The 13,089-nt window shown below is 50.7% G+C and overlaps 1 protein-coding gene and 1 pseudogene across 1 annotated transcript; both read right to left on the minus strand.

The window, feature by feature from the left end:
• Window positions 1-2,944: 2,944 nt before the first annotated feature.
• LOC128833034 (olfactory receptor 51I1-like) lies at window positions 2,945-3,889 on the minus strand. Its single transcript, XM_054020911.1, has one exon. It carries the CDS (start codon window positions 3,887-3,889, stop codon window positions 2,945-2,947), a length of 945 nt encoding a protein of 314 aa, XP_053876886.1.
• Window positions 3,890-10,312: 6,423 nt separating this feature from the next.
• Window positions 10,313-11,273, minus strand: LOC128846908 (ubiquilin-1-like; annotated as a pseudogene).
• Between the last annotated feature and the right edge of the window lie 1,816 nt (window positions 11,274-13,089).

Consider the following 13,089-nt stretch of genomic DNA (forward strand, 5'->3'; position numbering starts at 1 on the left):
GGATTGGGGCCAATGGCACAGCTTGAGGATTCGCCCTCTTGCAGGCCTTGATCCATCAGTGAACAGCGGCTGTGTCATTAGGTCTGTTCACAGTCAAACCCGGCAGCTTTTCTATGGGCCGTGAACCAACTGCTGCTCTCGGGTACACCCACTGACCCGCAACTGAAGACAACTGTCTGGCTAATTGATCGAATACATCAGCACTTCCATGGGGCTCTCATCCACCTTGACATGTCCCCCTGCAGCCTGGGTCCTGCTGCTTCCCCACACAGCCCAGCTGAAATGAGCCAGGCAGCTCCCCATGACCCAGGCTGACGCTGCTAGTTAAAATGTTAATAACTTTTCAAACACGAGTCTAGGCTGGGCAGTAAATCTCAGCGAGCCGCTCCAGCGACCCAGGAGTTCTCTCTCTGCTGCACATGGCAAGAAGCCATTCCAAGAATGTCCTGACCTTATCAGCGATTCGCTTGGGTCTGGATTCTGCAGTCCTTGCTCGGGCATAGCTTATACTGACAGCAGGTCAATGTGAATCCGAAGTGGGGGTGCTCTTGCTCTTTGGGGATGGGCTGGGTTTTCCTAACCCCGAGACAGCGGATATTAAGCCGAGTAAATAAACATAAGTTCCTGAGGATGTTTCATAGTTTCAGAGCTGTAGACCTGACCTCCGGCATGGCACAGGCCAGAGAACCTCACCCAGGTACCTCTCTACTGACCCCCAAAACTTTAGTTAGAGCAAAGCATTTCAGCCGGCAGGCAGAGAACAGGAGGGACAGAGGGGCCCCCAATGCCTGAGGCCCCTGCAGTGGCAGGGGATTGATCAGGTGAGACATGCCCCGGTGATCCCAGCAGGTGACCCACATCCCAGGCTGCAGAAGAAGGCAAAAAACCCCACGGTCCCTGCCAGTCTGGCCAGTGGGAAATCCCTTCGCTATCACAAATCTGGTGACCTTTTCGCCGCTGAGCACATGAACCAGACCCACCAGCCAGGCCACTAGGAAGAGGGTTCTCTGTTCCACCTGAGAGCCCCGGTCCACTGGTGGAACCGGATGAAACACGGAACTTGTCCACATTGGGCGCCATTAGAAGTGGAGGAGGCCCTTGCCTGAGCAGGGGAAACGTCCCCTTTGCATTAATCAACCTGGGCGGGGGGAATATTTATCTCTCATTAGCCCCAGCCCCACAGCGGGTCACAATCCATTTCTTCATTCAGTGTTTACAGCTTGCCAGAGCATTGGGAGGCAGAGTCCCCATCGCCACTCGGCAGCACTGTCCTCGCCTTCGCACTGCTCTTGCCAGTCCCTCAGTCCCAGCAATGGCAACTTTCACAGTGTCTACATAAGAACAGCCAGACTGAGTCAGACCAATTCCATCTAGCCCAGTCTCCTGTCTTCCCACAGTGGCCAGTGCCAGGCACCCCAGAGGGAATGAACCGAACAGGGAATCAGCAAGTGATCCATCCCCTGTCGCCCATTCCCAGCTTCTGGCCAACAGAGGCTAGGGACACTGAAGGAACAGACATGGACACCGTGTAGAGTAGGGACGACAAATACAATTTACATCGAGGGCCCATTGTATTGCAAAGTATTTCTGTCCATCTCCTTATTCCTCAAAGCTGTTTATCTGTTCTTGAATATACATAGCCAAGCAAAGTGCGGTCGCGCATGCAACCCAATGGCACTTCTCTGTTTATTTGTCTGTCTGTAACGCAATAACGTTTGAATGCTGCAGCCGATCAATTACAAAATTTCAGGGAATATTCTAGCCATCAGCGGGTGAAGCCCTGTGGATGTTGGTGGCAATCAGCAAAACAGAAAAGGAGAACAGGGGAACACAAGGAGGAGTCCTTGGCATCTGGTTAGCAGAACCAGCAGCTTCAGCCACCTCAGAATTGGCTCTCGATCAGGGGTAGCCAACCTACGGCACGTGTGCCGAAGGCAGCACACGAGCTGATTATCAGTGGCACTCACACTGCCCGGGTCCTTGCCACCGGTCCGGGGGGCTCTGCATTTTAATTTAATTTTAAATGAAGCTTCTTAAACATTTTAAAAACCTTATTTACTTTACATACAGCAATAGTTTAGTTATATATTCTAGACTTATAGAAAGAGACCTTCTAAAAACATTAAAATGTATGACTGGCACGCGAAACCTTAAATTAGAGTGAATAAATGAAGACTCGGCACACCACTTCTGAAAGGTTGCCGACCCCGATCTAGATCAAAGCAGTGGTTGATGGGAGCCATACACACCTCCCAGCATAACAACTGCCCCCCTTCTCAGCTCGGGCCATCCAAAGCAGTTTCAAATGTCACCCCTTTGGAAGACTTCTCTGACAGACAGAGAGAAAAGAACTGAGAATGCGGAAGGGGAGGAATGGAGAGGGGGATTTGCATGAATTCCTTTAAAGAGGGGGTGGTACATAGTGAGCTTGTGGGGTGCAAAAGAAGGACACCTGGAGCCCCTGGTGTGTGCAAGTTGCTCAATTTGCAGATGCAAAAAAGGGCACGGCCTCCCCCCAGTTACAACTATTGTTAATCTACTGCTTTGAGATAGTGCTGGCCCCCGTCGCAAACAGGACAGACAGACGCCCCTGCTGCAGAACTGAATCGATTTACACCAGAAAGTGATAGATTTGAGAGGGGTCTTTCCTTCTCCCTATGTACATTTTGTATTGAGGTGCCGGGCACTGCTCACACCCACTGGAAGCCACAGCCCCTGCCTCAAAAGACTGATAAACTTTGATTGTCTTTAACATCTGAAATTGTAATTTAAAATCATAAGACGAGATAACAGAATCTTTTGCAGGCAACTGCCTATACACAGTTTGAATTGTTCTAGTGTTTTATGGTTGGAGGGTTTGAATGTCCTCTGAGAAGATATGACATTCAGTCAACAAGCTATTCAAAACTCGTCCAACAAAACCATATCCCACACAACTCCCAGTTCAGAGAAAGTCTCTGGAGAATATTCGGGAGATCCCCTTGCGAATCTCCTTCGTCTTCACGCTGTAAACAATTGGGTTTAACACAGGGGGGACAAAGAGGCAGGCATAGGACAGAAGAATTTGCACAAGACGAGGGGCACTTTTCCCGAACCTGTGCATAACAGCAACAGCAATTATTGGGACATAAAAGAGTAAGACGGCGCAGATGTGCGAGACACAGGTGTTCAGGGCCATGAGGCGCTGTTCATAGGATGCAATATTAAAAACAGTCCTTAGAATCTTAACGTACGATAGGATGATGAACACTGAGTCTAAGCCGTAAGTGACGAGGGTGGCAAACAATCCGTAGATGTTATTGACCGTTGTGTCTGCACATGCCAGTCTCATCATGTCTGAGTGCAAGCAGTAGGGGTGGGAGAGGACATTGCCTTTGCAGATTGGCAGCCATTTAATCAGAAAGGGGAAAGGGAGGAGCATGCTGGTACTTTTAATCACAACGGCCAGCCCGATTCTCACGATCCTGGGGTTGGTCAAGATGGCCGCGTAGCGCAGCGGGTTGCAGATGGCGACAAAGCGATCAAACGACATGGCCAGTAAAATCCCCGACTCCATGAAGGAAAAGGAGTGAATGAAAAACATCTGAGCCAGGCAGGCGTCGAACGCGACGTCTGTGACATCGAAGCAGAAGATGCCGAGCACCGTAGGCAGGGTCGACAGCGACATACCGAGGTCGTTCACTGACAGCATGCACAGGAACAAATACATGGGCTGATGGAGACGTCGCTCTGCCCAGATAATGCAGAGGACAGTGCAATTCCCTACAATGGCGGTGATGTAGACCACACAGAAAGGGATCGAGATCCAGTGGTGAGCAGCTTCCTGGCCTGGGAAGCCCGTCAGTTGGAATGTGGCAGGATGGAAGCTGGTGCTATTGAAATCCACCATGCTGAGCAGTCGCTGTCCCGATCAGCTCCAACCCCCTGTGTAAATGCAAAATGAACCTGAGAGTTACCCCGAGGCCAGGTGACCGGGAAGGGAGCTGCAGTTCAGCATTGACTTGCAGAATCCCAGTGTACAAGGGCCCTCTCCTGCGAGCCTGGGGCTGCTCTCCCCAGGGAAATCAAGGAGGAGTTGTTCTGAATCCAGCCAGAGCCAGGGTCCAAGAATTCATTCCCAGCCCTAGCTCGTTCAAAGGGAACCAAGAGATTCTGCTCCCACAGTTCCGCTGTCCACAGTTCTAGAACGTTCCTCAGGAAGGAGGTTGGTGAATTGGTCACATTCAGAGGAGCAGTAAGGGGCACATTGTTAACAGCAAGGGAAATTAACCCTTCGCAAGGGCAGGTGTGAATTCCCCGTCACTGGCAACGGAGACTGCTCTAGTTCAGTGGTTCCCAAACTTTAACAGCCCACGAACCCCTTTCACTAAATTGTGAAATCTCGTGACCCCCTCCTAAAAATGAATATTTTCAGGGATTTAAGTTTAAATTTCCACAGTGTGATGGATGCCCCAACTGCCGGGACCCGGAATCTATGAACCTCTGAAAAATATTTTTAATTGAAACTTTTTTTAACGAACATAGAAAAACCAGAAACCAAAAATGTTTTTGTGAAATGTTTGTTTGGCTTTTGTTTTAAAAAAAATGGTTTCTAATAAAAATAAATTCATTTTTGGTTTTCAAAAATCAGAAAATGTTTCATGAAAACAGTTTTTGAAAATGGACCATTTTTCCGTTTCAGTTTTTTGTAAATTTTTCTTGGGGAATTTTGAAAAATGTGAAAAAAATTCAAAACTTTCTGTGAAAAATGCTTGGTATTTTTCACCCACCTCTAGTTTCGGGTGAGGTTGTGACTGGTGGTAACGAGGAGGGCTGTGGTTCTGGCTTTAGATGAGATTTGGCAAATTCCTGGGGCTTGGGCTGGGGTTTGGGCTACCAGCTCCCCTGCTGACGGGGGCAGGGCTCGGGCTGCCGGCCCCAACTGCCTGGCCCCGCTCTCCCTGTGGCTCAGGGTGTCTGCCCTGCAAGCGGGTCCCACCTGCAGTCTCCAATGCCCGGGGTCCTCTGTCTGCCATTAGTGAAATTTTTCTGGATAACCCCCTGTAACGTTCTGCAAACCCCCAGGGGTTTGCGAACCCCAGTTGGGGAACCACTGCTCTAGTTCACACAGGAATGAATTCAGGGCAGGTCTCTGGCCTGTGCAATGCAGCTGATCAGAGTGGTCCCTTCTGGCCATAAATCTATGAAGCTGGGCCAGCCTGCGAATAGCTCCTCTCCACCCCCCGTCCCTCTCATGCCGCCCTCCCCCAGACAGCAGCGGGACGGCTGGAAACCTGCACGCCGGCTCTGACTCTGGCCCAGTGCAAAGTGTGGCAAGGCCACGACCCCTCCGTGCGTCTGAGCTCGGCCTCCCAGCTGGGCGCTGGGACTTCCCGCCTCAGACAGGGATGCCGCTAAAAGCAGAATCGGGACCTGCGTTTAACTGTGCTCTGCATTACGCCCTACGATCGCCAGCCCTCTTAGACTCTTTGAGGCAGGGAAAGGACAGATTGATTATTGCTCATGAATGTTCATGTGATTCCGCAGCCCCAGGTGCACATCAGCACTTTACACAGGATGAAAGGGACAGGCCCCAGCCATGAGAACACACAGGTTGCAGGCTGGCCCCTGTGCTCCCCTACACACCGGCTGTGCAGTGCTGTGGAGCTCAGTAGGGCTGGACAGCCCATAAACCTGGGCAGGATTTGTCCCTAAGGCTACGTCTGTGCTGCAGGCCAGAGGGGTGAATCCCCTGCTCACGGATCCCGCCCGTGCTAGCTTCCATCCAGCTGGAGCATGGGGCTGGCGGCAGGGGCAGGGCTGAGCTGTGCCGAATACATACCGACCTGCAACCGTGTGTGTGTGTCTGGGTGTGAGATTGTGTGTGTGCATGTGTGTGTGTGTGTGTGTGAGTGTGTGTGTCTGTGTGTGTGTGTGTGTGTCACTCCGTGTGTGTCTGTGTCTGTCTGTCTGTCTCTGTGGTGAGTGTATGTGTGGTTTTCTGTGCGCGCGCGCGTGTGTGTGTGTGTGTGAGAGAGAGAGAGAGAGAGAGATTGCGTCTGTGTGTGTCTGTGTGTGAGTGTCTGGCTATCTGTGTGTTTGTGTGTGTCTGTCTATCTCTGTGTGTGTGTGTGTGTTTGTGTAAATGTGTCTGTGTGTCTCTGTCTGTGTGCCTGTTTCTGTGGTGAGTGTATTTGTGTCTTTCTGCATGTGTGTGTGTGTATGTGAGAGAGAGAGATTGTGTATCTGTGTGTGAGTGTGTGTATGCGTGTGTGTCTGTGTGTGTGCGTGTCTGTGTGTGAAATATGCTGAAATGTTCTCGTGAAGGTTTGAAGAAACCAAGTCCGGCCAGAAGGCAGAGGTGATGGGCTGGTGTTTAGCCAGGGAACAGCGAGAAGAGCTTGATGAGATTTGATGTTCCTGCAGTGTCCCGGTGCAACCCAGAGCCCCCCAGCTCACGCACGGCCCCCCAGGAGGCAGAGGACCATTGGCCAGAGGCAATGGGGCAAATCCCTCCCCTTAACCTCCTCTAAAACCATCCCCCTACCCCTTCGCCCGCTGCCTGCTTCTCAGTCTCAGCGCCACGAGGGGCTGTGCTCACGGCACTGCGTTTCATCCCATCCATCCAGGAGGAAAAGCGTCCAGAGCTGCTAACAAGGAAGGGGCAGAATTTCAAAAGCAGAGATGAGAGTTCGGCACCTACGTTATCTCCTGCTAAATGGTGAAATCGATTTTAAAAGTGTCCTGATTATAAACTTTCTTAAAGCTTTATTGGACTCATATCTCCCCATAAAACTCCAAATAGAGGTGTCAGGTCACCAACCCCCTTCTCTCAACCTCAGCTGACTCACCAGGGTGGACGTGACGAAAATCTTCACCATCGAGGATAAAAGCCTCTGGACCCAGCCTGCCTGGAGTATCCGCCACGGACTGCCAGGCACGGGAGAGTATTTATCCTGTATCCTTGCAGCAGCTCCTTGGGGGTCACACAGTCCACTGGGAACTCAAGCGGAGGCTGCTGTTTGAACACGGGCTAATCAGGCAAAGAAGCCATATACAGCAGCAAGAGCTCGGTGACTTTTGCTGCTTGTATCCTTTATCCTACATGAGAACAGCAGAAAATAAGAATCACGAGGAGTCCGGTGGCAGCTTCAAGACCAACGGATTGAACAGATTCAAATCTGTTAGTCTTTAAGGTGCCACCGGACTCCTCGTTGGTTTTGTGGATACAGACTAACCCGGCTGCCCCTCGGATAGCAAATAAGAACGGCCACACTGACTCACACCAATTCCATCTAGCCCAGGATCCTGACCTGTGACAGTGGCCAGGGCCCAGGTGCTTCACAGGGAATGAACAGAACAGGGCAATGATCAATTGATCCATCTCCTGTCGTCTCCTTCCAGCTTCTGGTGAGCAGGGGCTAGGGACACTCAGCATGGTTTTCCATCCCTGCCCAACCTGGCTAATAGCCATTGATGGACCTATCCTCCATGAACGTATCTAGTGCTTTTTTGAACCTTGTTATGGTTTTGGCCTTCACAACATCCCCTGGCAATGAGTTCCACAGGTTGTACATTGTGGAAGAAGTACTTTCTTATGCTTTTTTTTAAACTTGCTCCCTATTAATTGAATTGGGTGACCCTGGTCTGTGTGTTATGTGAAGGAGAAAATAACACTTGCATATTTACTTTCCCCACACCAATGATGATTTTATAGACGTCTATCATATCCCCCCCTTACTCGTCTCTTTTCTAGGCTGAAAAGTCCCAGTCTTTTTAGTCTCTCCTCATACGGAAGCTGTTCCATACCCCCATTCATTTTTGTTGCCCTTCTCTGTACCTTTTCCAATTCTAATATATCTTTTTTGAGATGAGGCGACCAGAACTGCATGCAGTATTCAAGGTGTGAGTATGCCATGATTTATATAGAGGCAATATGATATTTTCTGTCTGATTATTTATCCCTTTCCTAATGGTACCCAATATTCTGTTCACTTTTTTGACTGCCGCTGCACATTGAGTGGATGTTTTCAGAGAACTATCTACAATCACTCCAAAATCTCTTTCTTGAGTGATAACAGCTAATTTAGATCCCATCATTTGATATGTATAGTTGAGATTATGTTTTCCAATGTGCATTATTTTGCATTTATCAACATTGAATTTCATCTGCCATTGGGTTGCCCAGTCACTCAGTTTTGAGAGATCCCTTTGTATGTCTTCACAGTCAGCTTTGGACTTATCTATCTTGAGTAATTTTGTATCATCTGCAAACTTTGCCATATTACTGTTTTCCCCTTTTTTCCAGATCACTTATGAATCTGTTGAACAGTAGTGGTCCCAATACAGACCCCTGGCGGACCCCACTATTTACCTCTCTCCCTTCTGAAAAATGACCATTTATTCCTAGCCTTTGTTTTCTGTCCATGTTACTGATCCGTGAGAGGACCTTCCTTCTTGGACCTTGCTTCTTATCCCATGATACCTTTCTTTGCTTAAGAGCCTTTGATGAGGGACCTTGTCAAATGCTGTCTGAAAGTCCAAGTCCATTATATCCTCTGGATCACCCTTGCCCACATGTGAGTTGACGCCCTCAGAGAATTCTAGTAGATTGGTGAGGCATGATTTCCCTTTACAAAAGGCATGTTGACATTTCTCCAACAAATCGTGGTCATCTATGTGTCTGAGAATTCTGTTCTTTACTATGGTTTCAACCAATTTGCCCAGTATTGAAGTTAGCCTTAGCAGCCTGTAATTGCTAGAATTGCTTCTGGAGCTTTGTTTTAAAAATTGGTGTCACATTAGCTAGCCTCCAGTCATTTGGTACAGAAGCTGATTTAAATGATAGGCTACATACTACAGTTATCCCATGTGACCCGTTACCCCAGAGCTACTCTCTAGAGAGACACAGTTACCCTGTGTCACGCCCAGTACAACACGGCTGGCACCCACATGGCCTATTGGATACTCAGTGAGCGTAAAGGGCAGGGGAGCCCTCATGGTGTCCTAGAGACAAGGCAGATGTGGATGAGCACAAGGCCTTGCGGACCATGGGTCACAGAGTGGGAAGTACAAGTCTGGCTCTCTGGATGGAAGGAAGCCATGAATAGGAACAGCCCTACACACACACACACACACACACACACACACACACACACACACACACACACAAACACACACACACACACAAGGTACAGAAGTCAGGTGTAAACGGGATTGGCCTTGGAGTGTCCTGTGGATGTGTAGCAGAGGTGAATTGGAGTGGCACCCATGTCGCATCTTAGGTGCCCTGCATGTGTGTGTGAGCGGCCTTGCGGAGTACATGGATATGGGACATTGCGGGATGGGGGTGTCCCCTCTATAGCCCTTTCCAAAGCCCACCTTTGAGAACAAGTGTGAGAATTTGGCTGTCTGGATGCACTGCATGTGAGAATGGGTCCCTCACCCCTAGCACCCAATGCCTGGGGCACGGGACTAGAAACAGCCCGGCTCTGCAGCCCTTTGTGTGCAGACCTTCCAAACCCCATTGTAAGATGAGGGTGTAAAGTTTTGTTGTTTATTTATAGTGCCTGGTTCTCCTCCCTTCCTCCCCCTCCCCGCCGCAGGTCCTGGGCAGTGAGAGACACAAACACACAATAACAGGCAGACCTGTCCTAACACACACAAATGGGGGCAGGTGAAAGCGAGACTGAGTAGGGAAGAGACACACCCAATGATGTAGAACCCAGATCTCCGGGCTCCCAATCCAGTGCCCTGTGTCTGCTGCAAAGCAGCCTCCCAAAACCATCACTTTCCCCAGCTCTCCACAGCCACCACGAGCTCATTGGTTAAACCTTTCTATCTCCGTCCAATGACATGGTAGCGAGGGACTAGCATAGAGGGTCGCTGCCAATGCACCTAGCGCAGGACTGAGGCTGTGACCGTCCCTGAGCCAGGCTGGACAGGTTTACTGGTTAGTTCTTCCAGCCCTTCCTTGGCTCTGCACCAGAGCAGAGTCCGGAGGGGCTCTCAGCCCTCGGTACCAGCTTATCAGCGCTCCAGCCCATGCTATCGCTGCCTCCGGCCAGGGCGCACTAGGTTGAAAACCATCAGGCCCACAGAGCAGGCAGCCACCGTCTGGCCCTGAACGTGTTGTAATTAACCCCAGGCGGGGAGGTGATGCCAAAGGGCAGCATCTTTCAACTTAAATACCTGCGGGGGAGAGTGCTGCCCACTGGATGTTAGTTTATGTGTGTAATACACGGTCCTGATTTCTTAAATGTTAACATCCCGGCCCATGTTAGACCACGTATGAATCTGCTGCTGGAACTGCCAGTGTGGTCTTGTCGTATTATTACAGTAGCAAGTTCCTGACATGAATACCCCCAACGTCAGTGCCATGGTTGCGATGGGGGTGTGGAAGTCTGTGGACCAAACTGAGAGGCCCAAGGGTTCGGCAAAGGGTCTCTGTTTTCTGTGGGGGACGGTTGGCTGAGCCCTGCTGGGGGTGGCTTGTTCCGGGGTGGGTCACTCCCACACTGCGCCTCTGGTCCATTCAGCGTTGGCATCGGAGTATCAGGGAGCATTTGCCACAAGACTTTGTCTCCACCCAGCAGCGGAGTCTGGCTCCTGTTTCTCAGAATTTCCTGCATCATCGCTGGGTTCCTAATGAACTCGATCATTTCTCGCAGGAGGGCTGGGTTGTTCCAGATGTGTCTGACCTCTGGATTCTGCTGCACAAACTGCTGGAACAGGGGGTGTTCCTTTATGAACCGTGTTATCAGGTCGGCGTTTGACAGCATGCTCTGGACAAAGGGATTTTCCAGAATCTGTAGCATCATCTCGGGGTTGACCACCAGCAGCTGCTGGAGCTCATTTAGGACACCTAAAATGCTGGGTGCGTTCCCACCTAGCACGCTCAGATCTGCCAGGCCAGCTGAGCCAGGAGCGTCTCTGCCCAGGGACGTGCCGTTGGGTGGTGCAGGGAGGGTGGCAGCATGCGTGCTGGCGTTCGTTTGCTGAGCTTCCTGGTCCTCTGCTCTCGTTTGTGGCCTGATGACGAGGTGGATGGTGAATCCATCATGGATCCCGGCCTGGCTGAGAGTATCTCGGTCGTTCACAATCTTCCCAGCAAAGATCAAGAAGAGCAGGTTGGTGGGAGCATGGAAGCACTTGGCGATTTCGCCCCGAAAGTCAGCGATGGTGCTGTTCTCCCACACTGCAAACTCCTCCCTTTCCTTGAGGGTCTTCACCGTCACTTTGATGATCTGGGGCTCTGCAGGGTTGCCGCCAGAGCCCTGTCCCTTTCCAGCCATGGCTAACACGATGCTGGTCCCTTCCCGAAAAGCAGAGAGACCAGAGACTTAGAGGGGCTGGGGATGTCTAGAGACCAAATCCAGAGCACTCATGTCAGCTGGTGCACATCCCCATGCTGCTCCCCTGCTCACAGCTTCCTAACTTCCTGGCTTGCCCGGGTGGACTGTGACATCCCTGCTGATGTCACTGTGAGCAAGAAACCACATGGACACCTGCCTTATTCCCCATGCAGCAAGTAGTGCCCGGGTGGGGCACAAGGACCATCCCCCAATGTCGATACCATGAACAACTAATGCGAGCTGGGAAGCAAATGCCCCCGTGCAGTTAAGGAGATGTCAAATCTTCGGGTAAGAAGCATCTAATATGAAGAAATGTACCTATCTCATAGAACTGGAAGGGACCTTGTAATGCCATCGAGTTCAGTCTCCTGCCTTCACAGCAGGACCAAGTACTGTCCCTAAATCCCTAAATGACTCCCTGAAGGATTGAACTCACAACCCTGGGTTAAGCAGGCCAATGTTCAAACCGCTGAGCTATCCCTGCAGCAAAGGGGGGCAATCCCCTACTGGGGACCCACCTTCCTGATGATGTCATGGTCTCCTCTCAGACTGACGACACCCCTCCGAGGCAGGAACCCCAGTTATTAGGATGAGACAGGTAATAGTAATGGGGGATTTCAGTATTAGAAATATAGATAGTTGGGTTTGTGATGGCTGGGAGAACCATACAGTGAACTGCCTGCTAGGTGCAAAGGTAGTGGATCTCATGAGACATCTAGATAACCTTACAGGTAGTGCTGGGGAGGAGCCGGTGGTCGTGGTATATGTAGGTACCGGTGACATAGGGATAGGTAGAAGAGAGGTCCTGGAGGGCAAACGTAGCCTACTAGGTAAGAGACTGAAGTCCAGGACCTCCGTGGGAACATTCTCTGAAATGCTCCCAGTTCCATGCGCAGGGCCAGTCAGACAGGCAGAGGTGCAGTGTCTCAATGCGAGGATGAGACAGTGGTGCGGGGAGGAGGGATTCAGGGTTATTAGGAACTGGGGAACCTTTTGGAGAAGGAGTGGTCTAGACAGGAGGGATGAGCTCCATTTGCACCAAAAACGGAACCAGATTGCTGGCATGCAACATTCAAAAGGTTGTACGATTGCTCTCTAAAATACATCAGAGGGACAAATACCAGGGAGGAAGAGGAGTTATTGAATGTGGACACAAGAACAAATGGATACAAACCAGCCATCAACCAGTTTAGGCTTGAAATTAGAGGAAGGTTGCTGACCATGAGAGGAGTTGATGGTTAGAGCTCCAGCCATTTACCCTTCCCTCCACCTCCCAGAAGGGCCTGTCTTCACACTGAAGACAGGCCCCTCTGGGAGGCTGAGGAGTTTGGTGCCCGTTATGTGACGCGCCCTGGAGGCAAGGCAGCACTGCGGGTTTGTAATGTTCCTCTTGCTGCATTTCAGTCACCAAGGAAACTGTTAAAAAAAAAATGAAGCTGACCCATGTGTTCCCCGCCCCTCCCCGTGCTGCTGGAATCCGTAATTCCCTGTTATTGGGCCAACGCCAATGTGCCCGAGGGAAGAGTCAGTCAAGCCTAAAGCCTGGTAACGCGCGTGTGTCAAGTGAGCCGTGTGCACGACTGGCTGCAGGATTGGGGCCAATGGCACAGCTTGAGGATTCGCCCTCTTGCAGGCCTTGATCCATCAGTGAACAGCGGCTGTGTCATTAGGTCTGTTCACAGTCAAACCCGGCAGCTTTTCTATGGGCCGTGAACCAACTGCTGCTCTCGGGTACACCCACTGACCCGCAACTGAA

The sequence above is a fragment of the Malaclemys terrapin genome, chromosome 1, assembly GCF_027887155.1.
Source record: "Malaclemys terrapin pileata isolate rMalTer1 chromosome 1, rMalTer1.hap1, whole genome shotgun sequence".
Lineage (NCBI taxonomy): Eukaryota > Metazoa > Chordata > Testudines > Emydidae > Malaclemys > Malaclemys terrapin.

Bases quoted from the DNA above. Each gene is read 5' to 3' on its own strand.
- LOC128833034 (XM_054020911.1), bottom strand. From the start codon at position 3,889: ATGGTGGATTTCAATAGCACCAGCTTCCATCCTGCCACATTCCAACTG.